Source organism: Megalops cyprinoides, chromosome 17, assembly GCF_013368585.1.
Source record: "Megalops cyprinoides isolate fMegCyp1 chromosome 17, fMegCyp1.pri, whole genome shotgun sequence".
NCBI classification, from domain to species: Eukaryota; Metazoa; Chordata; class Actinopteri; order Elopiformes; family Megalopidae; genus Megalops; species Megalops cyprinoides.
In genome coordinates, this window is record NC_050599.1 from 18,586,601 (window position 1) to 18,607,651 (window position 21,051).

General features: G+C 42.8%; 1 protein-coding gene across 1 annotated transcript; it reads left to right on the plus strand.

Annotated features, from left to right (window-relative positions):
- Positions 1–4,319: 4,319 nt before the first annotated feature.
- On the plus strand, positions 4,320–18,085 carry tmem63a (transmembrane protein 63A). The gene is made up of 23 exons (XM_036549692.1): positions 4,320–4,412; positions 6,178–6,347; positions 6,965–7,044; positions 7,962–8,040; positions 8,151–8,188; positions 9,111–9,253; positions 9,521–9,572; positions 9,849–9,957; positions 10,171–10,241; positions 10,978–11,058; positions 11,507–11,630; positions 12,050–12,183; positions 12,392–12,568; positions 13,563–13,716; positions 14,238–14,344; positions 14,434–14,520; positions 15,288–15,353; positions 15,482–15,644; positions 15,752–15,857; positions 16,159–16,326; positions 16,487–16,602; positions 16,723–16,779; positions 17,462–18,085. The coding sequence occupies exons 2-23, from the start codon at positions 6,186–6,188 to the stop codon at positions 17,615–17,617; spliced, it is 2,430 nt and encodes an 809-aa protein (XP_036405585.1). The 5' UTR covers positions 4,320–4,412; positions 6,178–6,185; the 3' UTR covers positions 17,618–18,085.
- Positions 18,086–21,051: the final 2,966 nt, after the last annotated feature.

The following is a 21,051-nucleotide window of genomic DNA, read 5'->3' on the forward strand; positions in this document are numbered from 1 at the left end:
TACAGATGTACAGTGTTAGTTACAGTATGCTGGTGTTGTGATAGTTCTGTTTAACAGCACATTCTGCAACAATTACTGCATCTTTCATAGTATGACTGTACTGCGACTTGATAAATGTGTGCTACTCCTCATCTACACTACAGCAGAAATCCACACCAAAGAGTCTTTTATTTATTATGCGCAGGTGGTGTGTGTACCACTGTTGGTTGATGCACCACACTTGTAACAAACAGCACGAACAAAAGCACAAAAATCAGATAATTCATTTAAAAAAAAAAAGCCACAAACAAGCTGCTTAGTGCCAAAAAAAAAGTCTTTTGAGTTGCAGCCACATACCTGCTTTAATCAGCATTCTTTAAAGCAGGTGGAGCTTGTTGACCATTTGTTGGGCTCTCCGCATTCACTTTTACAATTAACCAGTTTGAAGACAAAGTAGATGGAACGAGTTCAGTTATTGACAAAGCTGCAATGAGAGAAACATGGATCCTTATGAACACAAACCTACATTCATTTACACATAAAATGAACAATTTCAATGCCATGACCAATGAACAATTTCAGTGTCAATAAAGTTTTTTGGGGGAATATATCTTTGTTTAAAATCAGTGAAGGCTTCTCCTTCACAGTGTGTTTGACAGTTTTTACTTGCTGTCCTTTTTAATTTTCAAAACAAGACACAAACTTGACTTTGAGCTATCTTCTCATTACCCAGAGCCAGCCATAGGAGGGAGCCCAAGAGCAAGAAGCTCATTTACTCCTCTGAAGAATCTTGAGATCTTAAAGAATGAAGAAAGAAACCAGAGACTTTTTCTACATCTTTCCTTGATTCTTGGGCACAATTTAAAGCCCAATTGTTATATAACTTACAGAAAACAAAACTTGACATCTCCTTCATGTTTCTGGATATTTTTCTTGTTTCTGTTTCCTTGTTACCTTGGTAGCTGTCTGAAGAGTGAAGAATGAGGTGTTTTTATGGATATTACATTCAGTTCCATTATCTTTACATTCTGTCAGATTCTTACATTCTAGCAGATGCTCTTACCCAGAGATATTGAGAGAAAAGAGGATATGTGATTGTAAAAATGCTACAATAATGAAAATGTGCTATTTTCACTGCTTAGTAACTTAAGGTTGTCTTCACCTGTTAACTTCCTCACTAAATGGTAGAATACCAGAGCTGCTGGGTTGGCTGTCTTGTTTTTTGTCTTGCCTGTTAACAGTGTGGAGTTGCAGGATCTACATTTCACAAGGGGATGTTTAAACCAATTTTACTACTACACATTCAATATGAGCACAAAAAACAATATGCAGTAGAATAATTTACATTTCATGTTGATCAGATCTAATTCCAAATGTAAGAACTGTGTACTTAAGCTTAATGTAAGTTTGAATGATCTTTCCATAAAACCAATAATATACCAATATTGTGGTCAGTATTGATTGTTTCAGAAACGATTATGACGTCGTGATCATTTCTGTCTGCTTAAGGAGATGGAACAAGATATAACTATTGAGAGGCATCAATGTGTTATCATAGGAACTGTGTAGAACTAAATAAATAAATTGTTAGATATAACTGGTGTCCTAGTAATATGCTCTCTACCTGTAATATATAGTAACTTCTAGGAATGAAACTGGTGACATAGTTTAGCTGCATTTGATGCATGGGATACAAGTAGCTCTCTGTTACACACTGCCTCGGATGAGGCTGTCTTAAGTAAGAAGTCCTTGACAAAAAAGGACCCAAGTTAGAATGTTTTGCCTGTGAACTGAATATTTGCGGTGTGGCAATTGGGGCAGGATGTTAAACATGTGTTTTCTCGTTGCTTTCTTACAAAATGCAGAAGTTAAACACATGCAAAGCAGTAAACACAATTCCAAACAAATGACACAAAAATCATTTAAGTAAGTCATATTAAACAAAACTGAGGAGTTCTGTCTCAGCTGAAAATGCTACCAGAATTGTAGATCTCTTCTGTGTGTGTGCAAATCCTCTGAACATTTATTTGCTCAACAATCAGTCATTACACATGCATAAAAGAGATCACCTATAAATTGGCATTTGCAAGAGTAGAGCAAGTTAGAGACAAAGAAACTTACAGAATAAGGGAGCTTGAAGCCAATGCAATGCAAAATATATCTATATATGTGGATGAGGCAGACCTAAACTTGTAAAACATAAGGAGACATGGAAGCATGGAACGGCACTTGTCAAACAGGCACTTTAAATGTGCCACAAAAAAGGGGGCCAACATAACCGTGTGTGCTGCAATCCCCAGAGAAGGTGTTCTTACTTGCATTCCCACGATTGGACCATACAACACAGAGTGTCTTATTACATTCCTTCATGCTTTGAACCAGAGCATTTTGCCACTAGAAGACTAGCCAGGCCTGGTATGTCATACTTTGTAATCAAATTAGACATTGCTGGATTTCATCACACCCATCAGGTCACTGCATGGTTTGCAATTCACCTACGCGTGATGATGCAACTTCTCCCCCAACACTCTCCATTTCTAAGTCCTGTTGAGGAATCCTTCTCTTCACGGAAGCGTGAGGCATATGGCCACTGTCCATATGGCCAGATGTTCCTCCTTGGATGCAATGCATGAAAGCAATGAAGCAAAGAATCACACTCCTCTACAGAAATGCAATCTTCCTGATACTCTCAATACACAGAGTGATAAATCTGGCATGATGCCAAGCAGAGTCCCACACATGCTCACCCTGCACTTTATCACTTTATTCTTTCTTGCTGCCTTTTCTAATTGCTGTTAGCAGAGGGGCATAACAAAACAAAAACAAACACAGCCCCATCTGCTTGGGCTGTCTTCAGTTCTTCAGAGCTTTATGCATGTATGGCATGGGGTTGTGCTTGAATAACATTATTAGAATTACTTTGTTTAGCGCTGAAATTTGTGTTTGCTTTTTTTGATTACTCACCTCTGTCTTATCAACTTCTTCTTGTCACTTCCTGCTGCGGTAGCCCGCTCTGTGTCTCATGACTCCACCTCATTCTACTCTTCGTCTGATCTTTGCAACCCCGCCATAGCGTAGTGCTGCGTTTCGCCTGGATTAAGCCGCAACTGTCCCCCCAGATGACCACAACCTGTCCTGCAACCATTCTCTGTCTTTGCAAACATTACCATCCAGACCAAAAATGTGGTGCTTTGTCTGGAGAGAAAAATCTTATGAGAACAAAAACATCCACCAACAGCAAATTGGATTTTTTCTACTGAACTCAGAAAACTTGGTCAGTTCCCTACTAAAGCCATGATGATCTATGGTGACTGTCATGTTGCTGACATCACTGCACTCCTGCGTGCTGATGCTGGTTCAGTCTTGGAGACTGTTCCCGTAGGCATGCGGCACACGCTGCTTCTGTGTGCTAGGACAGCTAAGCTCTGTCTAAGGCAGCATGTGGTGGTGAAGTGTCTTGCAGGTTGGTGAGTTTGACAGCACCATGCATTATTCATGGGTGGACACACAGCAACACAGCCTCAGAACGACTGCAATAACCAACTGGATAATAAATCTTTACAGCTGGATGGGGAAGCATGTAACACAATAATCCAAACCATGGCAGGCCATCTAGCGAGTGCTCTTCAAGACCTGTGAACCAATTCTGCAGCTTTTATTCCTCCCAAAGTATATCCATGGACCAAAAATGTAAAATCATACCATTGTGCAGTATGGGTGTCGCCCAGTCATAACATCTGACAGCCTCAAGACAGTTGCTCAGAGGCAGTGACAACTTGCAAATTCATATCCTGTTGCCATTTCTACTTTCAAAATCAGCCACAGACTTTCTCCATCTGTCAGTTATTGGTAACACTACTGAAACGGTTAGGTCAGTAAAACCAACACTCCTGCTGCATGATATTTTGATGTTGGGAAACTATCATTAATCCAAATAAATGAATAATTATATTCCAACTGGAAAGCTGCCTGCGCAGTACACAAGAAGAAAAAAATACCTTTACGGTTACCGTACAAAGGGATGTGAGCGGTAGGGTTGTAGGAAGATATAAGATAGGAGGACATGGTTTAATTTAATTATGAGCATCAGCTTGTTGACTAATAGTTTGGGATAGTATTATAACCAGTCGTGTAAAAAGGTCAATTGCGTTTGTAAGTACGTGCTCAAATGTGCATAAGTTTCTCAAACTGGCATTAAAAAATTACTGTTACCGAAAATAAACATCAAAACCACACAGTCTACTGTAAAAGTTTCACCGACATCCACGTCTACAGTCCAAAAAGTAACTGCAACTTGCGGGCGCTGTTTCGGATTTGGTCTAAAATGCGCATGTGCGGATGTATAACTCTCCGAACTTTTCTACTGTTTTAGCGGCCGCCCGTTGAAAGTACCGTATTGGAACTACATAAAGATCAAAGTGAACTGAATTCAGGTAACATCATGAACGTTCATGTTGTGTCGCTCCACGTCTAGAATCAAACAGATAGATAGGCATTAACAATTAACTCATGCCATGAAGTATGACAGGCTTTATGGGTGATCAAGTTGGGGGTGGAAGTTAAAAGTACTGTATATCTACACAACCATTGGCATTGCTAGTTAATAAGAAGATTGAACTTAGTTTTCTTTTAAAATTTGTTTTCATAAAGTTCAGAGAAAGGCGAAGTATTAAGATCAACACAAGACTAACATGTGCAACAATGCTACATTTTACAGGACCTCCAGCAACAATGGCAACAATGTAACAGCTGTTTTGTGAGGTCTTTAACGTTAGTTAGCTAGCAAATATTAGTCTACATATTTAAAGAAATCACGAGGGAGAAACAACGTAGAGGAATAAGTTTAAATCATGCTATGTCTTTTATTTGGTAGCTAGCTAGGTAGCTTGCTTGCTTAGTAGGCTAACTAGCGACACTTATTATAGGTATATTTGGTACGCTCAGACGGATCAAGCAAATCTGAATTTTTAGCATTGCACCAGGGCGAAAAGTTTCCTTAATAATCAGCTGGTGTAGACCGGCAGTTGCAACAACATGGGTAACGTCAGCTTGCTTGTGAAATTAGCCTACTCTTCAGAGTTTAAAGTTAATGATAGTTGCTAAACGGGATGTAATAGCATTGAGAGGCTAGGCTGCCTGTAGGAGGTTTACCCGTGACTTCCCGTCACCTTTCTATTTCAAGAGAGGCTGTGTTCGCTTCAATGGGATTTCGCAAGCAAACTCGAGTAGCTAGCTTCGCTTCAAAGGTATGGCTGTCTTGTACTACGTCATGCTGCACTCACTAATGTTTTTTTTTTTTTGTGGATCAGCTGAAGCGAGCACAGTAAATTAGATTAACCAATCAAATCGTTTAAGTTCAAAAGTGAATCTGTGTATGTTTCTGCGTAGAAGCACCCCTAAAATTAAAAGTGTTTTGCGGTTTGAACATCTCAAAGCCGTGGTCATTATTCTTCATTTTAAAGTGATATGAGAACCATCACATCGAGACGGATAGTGTCCTGTAGCGAGTACAATAACATCCCAAAGTTCTTTTTTATTTCGCAGATTTTTATGACGATATTCAATTTCAGCCGCGACGTTTTGCATGTCCCACTGCTTTTAAGAGTGAAAGTGTAAGTTTTATTATGATTAAAAAGTCGTGTCCAACAACACACCAATGAAATTTACTGGGAAAGAAATCAGAACGTTCTGATCACGTGGATTTTGTAAACGGCGACTTGAAAAGTCATCCTAGCGAAAGCGGATTTTGCAGTAATAACATTTACCACTAGAGGCAGTAGAGGACGAAGAAAACACCATCAGAAGAGTCACAGCCTATGTCAACAGTGTCTGTATACGTGGCTCTCATATCAACGCTTGAAATAATCGACGAACTGTCCTTGAGGTGATGAGGTCTGCCTCAGCTCTGACAGGGAGACTGCAGTCGATCGTAGCAACCATTTAATTGGTTAGAATTGAACGATGCCAGTGGAAGACATAGTCAACAAGCCTATGATGTTCACAAACATATGTGACGTTCCTGAGGTGAATGTTGTTTGATGGCAAATGTTGATTTGCGTAATGACAAGATCTATGTCACGTTCATTTCAAATAGTGTCACTGCATCCTCTACAGAAGATATGTTTTTGGTAACTGTTTGTATATACAGGTTATGCTGTGTTTTGATGCCTAAAGATCTGCCCATTTTGCATATATCAGGTTGGCTGATGGGCTCCCCATGGTGGGAACGGTTCCCCCTGCTGTCGGACAATGGCACTGTGCGCAAGGATAACAGCTGCTTCAGCGCTACAGAGGAGAGCACGGTGCTTGGGGGGGTCAGCTTTGGTGGTGTCCCCGTTGTGCTGTTGCTTGACTTCATCGTCTTCCTAGTGAGTGTGCGCTTTGTGTGGGTATGAGGGGGTTGGTAGGAGTGCGGCTGTGTCGATCATATCTGCCTGGCGCAGGGCAGGGAGTAAACACCGGGTGATAGCTGCAATACCATGCTGTTTACTGGTCAGCGTTCAGCAGTAAGTCCACCTTTTAATCTGCTGTCATCATTCACCTGATTATTAAATTGCTGATGGCAGAAGACAACATATTTAAGGCACCAATATGATTAGATATTGCTAATATATATTGGTATAGGGAAAGGGAGTTACTGACCTATGGTCTCACAGCACAACACCAAGTCCCATTTTCACATGTGCCAGTAATAGCTAACTGCTTTTACTGCAAGTGGCTGGCCAGCAGAAACATTATGCAGTGATTGTTTGCTTGCTAGAATAGATTGAAAAACCCAGACAAAAGGAGGCATGTTAAACATTGTCTGAGTAGGGAGTTGCCTACAGTCAAACCAGTGCCCCTCTAGCTATGCCCTTATTTTAGTGGTGGGTTTTGTACCTGCAATTATAAGTAAGTTATGTTGGCATGCAGTTCATTGAAGTGGGCAGTTCTTCTTTCTGAGTTCTGCGGTGGATGATGCTTGATTTGTTATTTGCCCTTCAAGGTGCTGCTCGGCCTTTTCACTTGCATCAGGAGGAAGCTGTGGGACTATGGAAGGCTGGCCCTGGTTGCTGAGAACAACGGGTCAGTGTCACTCAAGATTGGTCACATGAACAGGTTGCAGGTCTTTTAGAGGCTTTCCCGTTGTTCTTCAATGTATCTACCACCCATAACTGGGTCATATGGTGTCTCTCTGTGGTCAGGTCAGTCATTATGCATCTATGGTGAGGTTACATGGTGTGGTCACAGGGTGTATCTCTACAGTAAGGTCATGCAGTCAGCTCACAGTGCCAGACACAAGGTACATATCTGTGGTCAGGTTCCACAGTCAGGTTATATATGACTGTGGTGAGGTTAATTTGTCAGGTATTAGGGTGTAGAGATTTTTACATAGCTTAAAAAAGCAAAACATGCAAAAAAAAACATTGATTCATGCATGCATGCCATCAGTGTGCCCGAAACAAATTCTGGTTGAAAACAGTATAGTTTTCAAAATGCTGATCCCAGCACAGTGTGAAAAGAGTGATCCATAACAGCTAGCCAGCACTTGTTTTTCCTCTTTTGCAACAATACTGTGCATATTCCTTGACCCTAAAGTCATCTTTACTGGTCAGCTTGTTCACTAAGCCTATTTTCTGAGCCAGTACACAGCAGTGATTGATGAACCACCATATTATTGATCCAGAAACAGATTGAGGTTGAAAATATTCACCTGTTTCAGACTCTGTCGAACACAAACAAAATGTATGTGCCAAAACTGGAAATTAGTTCTAGTATTCAGCCATTGACTTCATATTGTTTTGTACCAAGCATGAGAACGTTTATTACAGTGAGTACATTTGCATGACAGGATAAGTTGTTAGCTATGCAAATTTTGAGGTGTAAGCTCTACTGTAAGCGCAGGACAGACCTGTGTTCCCTTATTGTGCATTATTGTGTGTGAAACTGCAGTGACATACTCTTCCTTGTTACTGTTTGACTGACCTTGTTGATGACCTTAGGTTCAATGGAAACTCGCATCATCGCTACGACCGTATGTCATCCTATTTGTCCAGTGCCGAGGAGCATGAATATGAGAGGGTGAGGGAACGACCTAATCTTCATTCTTCTCCTCCTCATTCTCATTATTATTAAGAGCTCTACATTAAAGTAACAGCAGTTATACTGAATGCTACTGTTCCCTCCCATAGGGTTTCTGCTCCTGGCTGCCTTTTGTGATCCGTATGGAGTAAGTACTGATCCTGGATCAGCCTGATATGATCTGCAAAGTGTGACACATCTTTATGGGGCCTTTGTGATCCATGCAGGTTTACAGATCCTGGGCCAATCTGTGCATTGTCTTCATTCGAACCTTGAGGCAAAGTGTGTTTGGGTGCCTAATTTGCAACTGTATCTTGGTTGCTAGAGACTTGATGTTTTCTGTGTCAAGATCCTGATGGCTCCCTTACCTGGAGTCAGCTCTCATGTAGTGTAATCGGTAGATCAGTGCTCGACATCGCACTGACAGTAGTGTGATTGCAGTATATGTAGATCTTAAGGTTGACTTTAATGTTGGTTGTTCCTTTGTTAGGTACTGTCTATGCTGTGAGCTGAAGAAATGGCTTCTTCTCCTTTTATAATTTTAAGGATCTGATTATGGAATAGTTACATATTTAAATTGGCATTGACTTTTGGCTGTCTGCTTTGAGAAGAGGGATGACATTGAATCTGCATTTTGTAGTTTTTCTATTTGTGCATTTTTTTTCTTTTTTATCTCAATCTGGAGTTATCAGTTGTACAGTAACCATGCCTGCAAACCTCTCTGCGGAAGTGGAGGGCATAGCTTGTGTACATGCATTCCACCCTATGCTACAAGGAGACTCTGTCAAAGCTGTGTCTGAGAGCTCTGTGATATTTTCATGGTAGACTCAGTGGGAATGTGGCAACTACTATTGATAACTGTTAAAGGGCCTGTTACCAGCCAAGCATATGTTGTACTCCACCACATGGTTCAGAGAAGAGCTAGTAATGGAAATGTTACTAAATGCAGGAATGCACAGTATTGTCTCCCCTCCACCCCACTGCAGTGTCATCCAGCATATAGTGCATGTCGCCTCACTCCCAGATGCGTGGTGTTGGCTCACCTGTGTGGTGTGTGTTGTGTTGCATAGCGAGGAGATGGTCAAGGACAGGTGCGGCAGCGATGCCGTGCATTACCTCTCCTTCCAGCGTCACCTGATCGTGCTGATGGTCATAATCTGCGTGTCTTCCATGGCCATCATCCTGCCCGTCAACCTGTCCGGCAACCTGTTGGGTGAGCCTCACCAAACTGCCAGCACGGCACTGCCAGCACTGCACTGCACAGCGTAGCATAGCATGGCTAGTAAATTACTACCAATAACTCTTAGTGTAATTCATTCAGTACAGCACTAAAGGCAGAATATTCTGTATATAGCACCGTCAGTACCTTACCTCCATCAATACTATCCATGTTGTGAGGAGTACACTGCTGAAGGAGTCTTTACTGACTGATGTCGTTGGTTCTTCATTTGTGAGTGATATAAAGGCATGTTTGCTCCAGGTAATGATCCTTACAGCTTTGGAAGAACCACCATTGGCAACCTTCAGAAAGAGTAAGTGTGTGCTTTCTGATCAGTGTGATGTGTTGATGTTTTAGTGTTACCATAGTGGGGTATTATTCTTCTCAGGTAAAAGAGACAGTTTTACCACAGTCATGTCTGGGCCAGTGTTAGGTGGGAAAAGACGTTTAAAGCAGGTGCCAAACCAAAGTGTGTGTACAACAATCCATTTACGTTAACCAGAGTTGTTGCATTTTGCCCAGATCAGAAGTTAGAGATGTTGCAGCGATCTTATGCAAATTATAAAGCAACATGTCCACTGCATTCCAGTGACAAACTGATGTGGCTGCACACAGTGTTTGCGGTTCTCTACCTGATCCTCACAGTGGCGGTACTGAGACATCACACCTCCCAAATGAAGGACATACATACGGACACAGTGAGTCCCTTACTTCCCTTCCCGCTGGACCACATGCCCTCCTTCCCCTACACAACATTCACTGCATCTCCCACCTTTCCTTACACCCTCCACATTATACCCTTCTCTTACCATGCTCTTATACAAGTCCCTCCACATAGTCACTGGTTGTGCAGCACAGTGCATGCTGGGATATTGGATCCTATTCATCCTATACTGTGATGTTCTCCTCAGGACAGAAGAACCCTTTTTGTGTGCTCCATTCCCAAAGATGCCAGTGAGGAGAGTATAAAGGTACACTTTAAGTAAGTGGCTTTATGACTGACTGTGTTAATTCTAAACATGAATTTTGTTGCATTATTGTGTATGCATGGTCAGCTGTGCTTTTGGCATGTGGCTTCCTCATACTACATGCATAGGCTGTATGCATACATGTGGTACATCCATTTCTGGATTTCCATCTGAAGTTGTAGGTTTAGCTGAGGTTAAGTGTAACTCACTGTTAGGCATGTGTGCACAGATTATCTCTGTCTGTAAATATTCTTGTATGTATAGTAGTTTGTTCTTCCAGCAGTTAAGGAACCTACAGACTTGAAGGTGAAGGTTTTTGCAGTGGAAAATTTGCAGATTTTATAGGAATACAGAAATGAAACTTAAACATTAAGTGTCATAGGAACAATATGCGTTAGGATATTGTTAAAGTTGTTATTGATGTGCCATTAGATGGATGTTATTGGGGACAGTAAACAACTGGATACTTTAATCATATTTTCAACTTGTTTCCAACATTCCTTTATATCAATATATCAATTCAAACAGTTAACAAAGGAACTTTTTTTGGAGCAATATATGTAATGGTGTGGGGTTTGGAATGGTTGTTTTATTCCTATCTAATCTAGAAGGATTCACATTGCAGGATATTGCTCTTTGTGTAAGGTTAAGCACAAGGAGGCTATGAGAAAAATTATTATAATTACGGATGGAGGTACACTTGAAGTTGCTTTACCTAACCAGGCGCTGTTCTGTCCCCCTTCAATACAGTGAGGCATATCCTACCTGTCGTGTTTCAGAGGTGCGCCTGTGCTACGATGTCGCCAAGTTGATCTACCTGGTTAAGGAAAGGTATGAGCCGTAGCACTTATGTGCTTTTGTCTGTTACCTGTTACCCTGTTACTCTCAATGGAGTTGGATGTCACTGTCAGAGTAACTGACAGTCATTACTGCAAATTCATTTTCACCCTCAGGTTGACTGTGAAAGTGCTACTTCATTAGTTCTGGTGCTTTGAACAGGAGTAGCTGGGATTGACTCAGCAGAGCAGTGTTTTTGTTTTCTTTTTGGTTTGTGGTGTGATGTCAACATCCATTGCGTGTTTTAGCAATGTATGTTCCACTCAGGAAGTGATTCTAGTGATAAATGTGTAGATAGCACGTGTAAGTAGCTTGTTTAATCAGTCATTTGAGGATATACTGCTTTCGGCTTCTTTTATGTCGTGTGGTTATCCACTGTGATGTCGCTAGTTGCTTGGTGGTGTCTGCGGGCTGGTTGAACTGGAATGGCTTCTCCTGGCAGGAACCGTGCAGAGAAGAACCTGCTCTACTACAGGAAAGTGTTCGATCGTCACGGCAAACGGGAAGTGATCAATCCCCGTCCGTGCGGACACCTGTGCTGCTGCGACGTCCAAGGCTGTGAGAGGGTGAGCTGGGCTGTACCATTCAGTGTTAGACAGGGGAGTCAGTTTGGCTGTACCATGTTGAGTTAAGCAAGGGATGGACTGGGCTGGTCTCTACCATGTTGAGTGCTGGATTGTACCAATGTTAAATTAGGAAGGGGATGGTACGGTACACTCAGTTTATCTTGAGTTAGGCAGGAGCTAAGATGAGTTTGACAGGGGATGGGCTGAGTGGACTGTTGGTTGGAGTGGGAGGTGGAGTGAGCTGGCCTGTACAGTACAGTATTGGGCAGTGAGGACATGGGAGTCAGTGGCATCAGTACACTGAAGGTTTGTTTCCTGGGTCTCACTAGGATACAGTACTTGCATTACTCAAGTGTGTGGCAATGTGTAATATGTCTTTGTGTGAGGAACTGTTTGTGGTGTGTGCTCACTTCTGTAAGGTGGATGCCATTGACTACTACAGTGCGCAAGAGGTGGCTCTACAGGAGGAGGTGAAAAAGCAGATGGCAGAGGTGCCACAGCGCCGCCTAGGAATGGCTTTTGTCACTTTGCACTCTGAGGCCATGGCAGCTTAGTGAGTATCTCCTGGGAAGGACAGACAGGGGCACAGGGATTGGGCTTCCTGTATGAATTTTCTGTTCACAATCTTTTATTAGTTCCTTCTTTTTAATATCTTCATCATACTACTGTCAACACTGTGTCCCTCGAATGAGGAGTTTATCTGGGATCATGAATACTTGTGTGCTGTGTCTGTGAATGACAGGCCTTGTCTGTGTTACCAGTATCCTGAAGGACTTCAATGCCCTGGACTGTGCGGGCGGGGCTGGGGGTGTGTCCTCGGGAGGTCTGAGCGGCGGGTGTGGGTGTGGTCGAGAGCCCCAGCCTTCCTCCGAGAGCCAGGCCCTGAGAGTGTCCCGCTGGAGGGTCGGCTATGCCCCCCACCCCAGCAACATCTACTGGTCAGTCCCCTCTCCTGTCCGCTGCCTCTGTCCACTAAGCCTGATGTCTCTCAGGGCTCATCTGAGGCCTCTGTGTGTGCTTTGAGATTTAACTGTTTTCAATCAGAGCCTTCATTTAGGTAATACGATATCGACAACAGCTCACACGCAGTTTCAATGTCAATGCACATCACATCACACTGGCACGGCAAACACAAGCATTCAATAGACATTAGCCCGCAGGTGAATCGCTGAATTTGAAATTGTAATTAGAGGAAAAGCCGAGAACCATCTCCCGGTATTTAAACCGGTTTTCCCAGTAGAGGTATTTGTGTGACATTTGCACCAGGTGATCTCTTAATGATCACTTTTCAGCCTCTTCAAGCAAGATTTTGCCAGGCCCTTTTGTGTCTGTTGATCTGATGAGCCAGTCTGTCTCTCCCCCACCCTTCCCTCCCTATTCATGGATTCAGTTCTTCTCTCTCCCAGGTCCCTACTGAGACATAACACTGAGATAGACTTGCGCTAACCGAGAGACATCAGGATAAATGGGTAGTCATAGAGATATAATGAGAAGATAATAGTACCATTGTTGAGTTACACCAGGATAAATGTGTGGATACAGAGCTATACTTCATGAGTTATACTGTACTTAGATAAATATGTGGTTGTTGAGATAAAGGCAGAAGAATATGGTTATTTAGATACACAGAGATAAATTTGTAAGGTCAGGAAACTAAATTATGAGTCCTGAATTACTGGTTTTGTACCCTAGAGTAAGGTGCTTAACTTGAGTTGCTTGTGTAAATATCCAGTGCTATCAGTGTATATATTACATGGGAGCTTTCTGAATTAGCCTGCACAAAGACTAAGCAAATAAATAATGTACTACTAGTGGAAATGGTAATGTTAATGTTATGAACATATAATTTTTTCTGACAACAGCCTCTCAGTCTTGAATTTTTTTGACTCTGTTTTTCCCTTTCTAAACCTAACATTTTTCCCCTTCTCCCAGGGAGAACCTGTCATTGCAGGGCTTCCGCTGGTGGCTACGCTGTCTGTTGCTCAACTTCTGCCTCTTCGTCCTCCTCTTCTTCCTCACCACACCATCCATCATTATCAGCACTATGGATAAATTCAATGTCACCAAGCCCATCCACTACCTCAATGTAAGTATGCTGTCACTAAACAAAACCTATTCACAACCTCAATGTGAGTATGCTCTTACTAAACAAAACCTATTTGCTACCCGAACACAAGTGTAATGTCTCTAAAAACACCTATCTACCACCTCGCTGTGAGTGTGAAGTCAGTTACATTTACATTTTTTTCATTTTATCCAGAAAGACTTACATAGGTTGCGGTTTTACCTATTCATACAGCTGGATATTTACAGAGGCAATTGTGGGTTAAGTACCTTGCCCAACGACAATGCCCCAGTAGGGAATTGAACTGGCAGCCTTTCGGTTATGAGTCCTGCGCCTTACCACTATGCTACAGTGCTGCCCCAGTTAATGTGACAGTTGAACTTGCAGGAGTGTAACCTCAGGCAAACTTTCTGAAGTAGCAGAACTATGGAAGGGGTGTTTCTGTGTGCTGCTGTGTCCCTTTATCTGTGTTACCATGTGTCTCCCTGTCTCTGCGTGACAGTGTGTCTCTGTCTTTTGGTGACTGTGTGTTTCTGTGACAGAGTGCAGTAATCAGTCAGTTCTTCCCCACGGTGCTACTGTGGTCCTTTTCTGCTCTGCTGCCCACAATAGTCTATTACTCCACCCTCGGGGAGTCTCACTGGACCAGGTAACGGCCCGACACCTAGGGCGCTGACCCAGATCATACTGCGGTTTGTAGGGCAAGAACACTGGTGCATGACATCTGTCTCTTAACAGGTCTAGCGAGAACAGGTCCATGATGCACAAGCTCTACATCTTCCTCCTCTTCATGGTGCTGATTTTGCCTTCACTGGGCCTCACCAGGTACTGTAACATCACTGACAACGCCAACCAACCACACCAAGTATCCACTGACACCTCCCACTAACCTTCCCCTTCATCAGGTACTCACTGGTTTCACCCTTTAACCACACCCTTCATAAGGTAATCACTTACCCTCCCAGCCAAATGTCAACAGCAATGGCATTCATTTTATTGATGAGAACCCCTGAAATAGAAAATGTAGTTGGTTTCTTTGTTTTGAAGAATGTTTGTATGTCCCCCAATGCACATAATAAAGTCACTGTTTTATTATATTATATTATATTGTTATTGCTATTATTATACAGTACCAGTCGAAAGTTATGATACACCTGATTAAGATAATGGGAAACAGGCATTCAAAGACATTTTGATCTAAAGGGTTATGCTTAAATGCTTGAAATTTGTTTTTTAGGCATCAACTTCACTATTATATTTGTCTATGTATTAATTTCGTTCCAAAAAGATATTTAATTTAAAAAAATATTGAAGTCTCCTTTGAAGAATCTAAAATATAATAGTTTTATTGTTTAACACTTTTTTGGTCACTGCATAATTCCATTTGTGGTGTTTCATAGTTATGATGTCCTTACTATTATTTTAAAATGTGGAAAATAGTAAAAATAAAGAGTAAAATTTGTGTCCCAACCGGTACTGAACATAATTTCATTGTTGATAAAGGCTGAATGAGTGTACAGGTAATGTGGGAAGATGAATGGATGTGGGGTTCTACCGGGGATAACACTCTAATATAAGCCTCTCTTCTCCAGTTTGGACGTCTTCTTTCGATGGCTGTTTGACACAAAGTTTTTGTCTGACGGAAAACTGCGGTTTGAGTAAGTCACCCCCCCCTTTCTGTGTATTCCATAAATGCTCCTCTCTCTCTTTACCTGGTGCATGTGTGTTGTGTGAACCCCTCTCTGTGGATGTGTGTGGCGTAACCCTAATCTCTGTCTTTCTGCAGGTGTGTGTTCCTGCCAGATCAGGGGGCGTTCTTTGTGAACTACGTGATTGCGGCGGCGCTGGTCGGCTCAGGCATGGAGCTTCTGCGTTTACCTGGGCTGCTCCTGTACACTGTGCGCATGGCGCTGGCCCGCTCCGCCGCTGAGAGGAAGTACGTTAAGCAGGTGAGCCCCCCCCTCGCCGCCCGCTTCCCTTTCTGCCCCTCCCTCCATGACTCAGCAGCGGTCTAGCAGCTGTCATTCACTCAGGGCTCTTCTCTTTCTCTCCTCAGAGTCAGGCGTATGAGTTTGAGTATGGCGCCATGTACGGTTGGACTCTGTGTGTTTTCACGGTTATCATGGCCTATAGTATTACCTGTCCCGTTATTGTACCCTTTGGTAAGTGGCCAACAGCTGCCTGCTCCCCACACACACACACACACACACACACACACACACACACACACCACACACACTTTGTGTCTGCATACATGGTTATCAGTCACACACACACACACCACCAAATGCTCCTATGCTCCATTTCCTGTGGCCTGTAAGCTCATGAAGAATTTCAACATGAACTGAAAACCAAGAAATGAAACTGAGACCCGAGTCTCCCTCCGTGGGCCAAAGATAGTCTTCTCGCTAAAGAATCAAGATGTAGCGTCTCAACTTGTAGCTCTCTGTGTCACATCTCCAGGTCTTCTGTATGTGATGCTGAAGCACTTAGTCGACAAACACAACCTGTACTTCGCATACCTGCCCGCACGCCTCGACAGGCAGGTGCACCTGAGCGCGGTCAACCAGGCGCTGGCCGCGCCCATTATCTGCCTGCTCTGGCTCTACTTCTTCTCCGTCATCAGGACGGGTGAGATTCCCAGCTGTTTGTGCCTTCCAGTGCCGAGGCACCTGTTGATCATGGGCCTCCTGTGTCATGTGACTGTTTCTGCTCCTCTTTAGCCGAGCCTCAGACCCTAAGCATCCCGTGCTGCTGGGTTTACTTACTTGCTGTGTTTTTCCTGAGTCAGGCTTCACGACGGACACCTCCCTCTTCACCTTCATCATTCTTTGCGTGACCGTCGCTATCGGCATCAGCTACACCTGTTTTGGACACTTCAAGTACCTGAGTCCCCACAACTACAATGTGAGTGCTGAACTCACCTACTGAATGTGTGACCTCTGACCTTACCCCCAAAACTGTTACCTCTGACCTTACCTCTGAATGTATGAGCACTGATCGTAGGTCTGTTTGGCTCTCTGGAAGGTTAAAGAGGACAGCAGTGAGGAAGTAGATGGAGTGGAGTCAGTGGAATCATCTGCGGTAAGTAACCGCACACGCTCAGTGGCTCCCCTCTCTACATGCTTAACGGCTCCCCTGTGCACATGCTCAGTAGCTCTTCTCTGCACATGCTTATTGGCTCCCCTGTGCACATGCTCAGTAGCTCTTCTCTGCACATGCTTATTGGCTCCCCTGTGCACATGCTCAGTGGCTCACCCTTTGCACACACTCACAGTAGCCATGATTCCAGGGAGTATGAAAAACGAATCGCTATTACTTATATACACCCACCAAGACAGGTGTTTCAGTTAAAAATAGCTTTATTTCAAAATAGTGGACCCACACGCTTTGAGAATAGCAGATTTTTCCATGAAAATTTTTAAGTTTCGCATGAATTGCAACTGCTTCCTTTGTCCTTCGTGCAAATTAATCAGGTTAATTCAATACATACATTTTTGTAAAGTTGACAAACCTTAGTTTTCATCCACACAATCCACATTTCCTTTGCTTAGTTCCACAAACTGAAACTTGACTCTGAAGTCTCATGAATTCACAGCATGAAACATAGCTAGTGACCCTCTTGTTTATACAGAGACTCCGCTGTGTTTGCTTATACCAGGGGACTTGTGTCTGTTTATACATGCTCAGGCGCTCCCCTGTGTTTGCGGACTGTCGGTGGCTTCTGTCTGTTTGCACATGCCCAGTGGTTGCTCTCTGTCACCAGGCCTATCTTCCTGCGGTGCTGCAGTCGTCTTCCCCGACGGCTTCCCCTTCCCAGAGCAGACAGGACCAGTCCTATGGGACTTTGGAGACGACCCCGCCCTCTCTGCAGTTCACCGGGGTGGAGCCAGGAGGCTCACCAGTGGAACAGGACCAATGACTGCAGAGAGCTATGAGCTATTCAGACGTGCCCTCGCGATCCAGGCAGTCCAAACTGCGGGTCATTCACACAGGACCAGAACAATCAACGTAGCCTGTGCCAAAATCAATGTGTCAAATGGAATAGACCAAAGCAAGCAAATAATCCAGTACATCACATAAATTGCATAGCGCCCTGATTTAACGATCAGTACTCAAAGTGTCAGATAGACTGTTGTGCAGAAATATCTCGGTTTGTCCTTTGTTTCGCTTAGTGATTTAGCTAGTGGATCATGTGACCATATGAATGTGTTTCTCTATGCTGTAACTCCCACATTCTGATCCCTTCCACTCTCCCCTCTCATTTTGACCCCTTCCTGTGCTCCCGTTTTGCTGCGACCCCCTCACCGCGTCTCCCTTGCTGGGATCGCCTTAGTGTGTTGGTGTCTCCCCCCTCCTTGTGCTCCCCCTCCCTGACAGTCTGACCCCCTCCCCCCACCCCCCCCGTGTGACCCCCCCCCCCCCCCCCCCCTTTACCGTGCCCCTTCACTCTTCACTGCCCCCCTCACTCCGCTCCGTCCTCACTGTGTGCCCTCTCGCTGTGCCCCCTGCGTTTCCGTGACTATATCTGTTAAATTGCCTCGTCCTTGACCATACTCTGAGAAATGGAGTTGTACTGTTAAAACGGTTTATGATCACTGTGTAGTCAGACTAACAGAATAACGTTAGCTGTTAGCTTTTTAAAACCTGTTAGAGAAATGAGGAAAACTAATGCATATGTTGTATAATGCTGAGACATCTATAATGTCCCTAATAGCGCACATATTGAACCGAGAAGTTTGTGTTCAGAAGGTAAACTGGGCGCTGCTGTTCCCAGGGAAAGTGTTTCTGTCCAATGCATACTTTCACATCACTCCAGAACCCTGCATCTGGCACTATTTATGCAGGTTAATTAATATTTATTTCTTTTAAACAAAATTGTTTATTAAATTAATGTATATATTTAAAGACATGTTGAACTGGTAAAACATGCCTTCAAAAATCCTATTACAAAAGTGTTAACTTTGGTATGTATTTTATAAAGCATACCATCATGTATAAATTATAAATTGTGTTTTCGATAAGTTACCCAGTGTTTGCAGCAAAGTGCATTCTGGGATTGACATTGTGTCACTGTTGAAGGAAGTTTGTCAGTATCAGTCCTTACCTTTTTGTATTGTGGGAATATTAACAACGACAGAAATATTGCCTTATTGTTTTGAGCCTGAATATTCGTCAACCAAGAAAATGGAGTTTGTTTCAAAAGACGACACTGTTACTAATGTTACCAGTCATTCAAGAACAATTAATATTATTTGATTTGTGTGTGTAGTGAGTGCAGTGAAATGCCATTACAGAGTGAGTGTATCTGTTATGAAGAGCTGACATTTTTGTCCAGGATGATGAAAGCCATGCCCTTTGTTTTGTTTATTTTAAAGGAGAATTCTGGTCAAAAATGAAAATGTTATATCATTTATGATATGAATCAAGTACTTGCATGAATGACAGAGCAATCAGAACCATGTCCTTCTTTTGTAGTCAGTGAAGCAAGCTGGATGTGCTTTTTTTCAAGCTTTTCAGATGAAACACAAAAACTTATCTGAGTAAAACCCACCAGAGTCACCAAAGAGCCATGCAGAAAAGCTTTGGTTACTGCGACTGACAGTAGTGACAGTTTCATTTCATAAAAGAGTCCTGTGATGACAAAATCCTGACTAAAAATCCTGTCAAAGGAAAATGACTTGCCAGAAGGCCTTATAGTCCTCAAACCAATCAAATGGTTGTTGCTTTGATAAGCAGTACAAATCTCTGTCCATTCCCGACTGTCAGTGAGACTGGATCTATTCACACCAAAGTAATATCAAACATTTTGTTCACTAGGGGGCACTGTTGGCCTATGGATGTTAAAGGGCTGTGTAACCGTGTACTTGGCCCTATTTCGCTGCAAGTCCCTATGCTTCCTAATCTCGCTCTCCCTCTCTTAGGTCTTTCTCAATTATTAACCTCTCTTCTCTATTCCAGACCCAGTCTCCCTCTACTCCACTGAGGAGACGTTACTGTGGTTAACTTGTGAAAATAACCTAGTAGCTTGAGCGTGAAATGTGGGCAGAAGAGATTTGGATATTGTTCCTGATTGTTAAAATACTCTGACAGGTTACATAACTGGCATTACTCCAACATTACTAATAAATCCTCTTGCATCAAAAAATATGAATGTTCTTGTGACACAATCAGAGTTCAGAGTGTGGTAATTACGTGTGAGGCTGGCAGAATTAAATCCATCAATGATGATTATGTGCTGAAACTGAGACAGGTGGGTACAAATATGAATGGTGGTGTACAGTCCTTGAGAGTACAGGTGTGAAGTCTCCCTGATAAACCATTACAGATGTGAAGTAAAAGAGTTAGATATGGGTGCAGGTATGTGGTTTCTTCAGATATTACCATATGTAGTTTATTTCTGATAAACCGTTCCAGATATCTAGTCTGAACAGGTGTGTAGTTTCTTTTAGAGATCTAGCTGTCTAGCTGTATGGTCCCTGAGAGACATTACAGTTGTGTGGTTTCTCTGAGAGAGACACAGGTGCACAGCTTCTCTTAGTCACTGATTCAGGTGAGTAGTGTCTGGGGAGAATACAGGTGTATAGTCTGTGAATGGCAGGTACAGGCAGAGGGGGGTGCTGAATTTCTGTGGGAACGCATGGGCAGGTTTCACAGCTATACACTGTTTCACTGTATATTAAATCCTGTTAATTAGCTGTGAGGTGAATGCAGCTCTTAAGTCCTGTTAATTAGCCGCAATGTGAACGCAGCACAATCTTTAAATCCTCTTGTAAAACATTGTAATCTGAAAAACTTTAGAGAAGTACTCCAACTAACTGTGTGGTCATATGAACAGTGGTTATCAAGGTTCCACATTCTTTCAAAAAAAAAAAAATCTACTGAAACAGCACAAATGGGTCCTTCAAATGACTGTTTAGTGGCTGAATTGTTAGAAAATCTGTCTGACTGGGAAAGTAATGCTAGATCTGCTCTGTTCTCACAGCTGTTTCTTTGACTGTACAAAGACTAGGTCCGCACATCCAGGAGCTCATCACAAGTGATGGCATTGGAACTACAGATTAATACACCATACTCAAACACACATGTACCCTGGTACACTGGTGTACTGTGTAACATGTAATACACCTTATTGTTTTGTAATGCATATGATGCACCTCCTTAAACCTACCACATCTGCCCTGGTGAGGGGCTACACTGAAACTACTTTGGATTCATGTGCGCAGGGTGATTTACATTGTTGATACCTGTTTGAGGAGCCAATGTTCTCTCTCACTGTTGGGATTTGTAATTGCTCTCTTTGTCACTCATAATATTTGTAGCCGCTGCCTCCCATGGTTAATGTGACGGTATTTT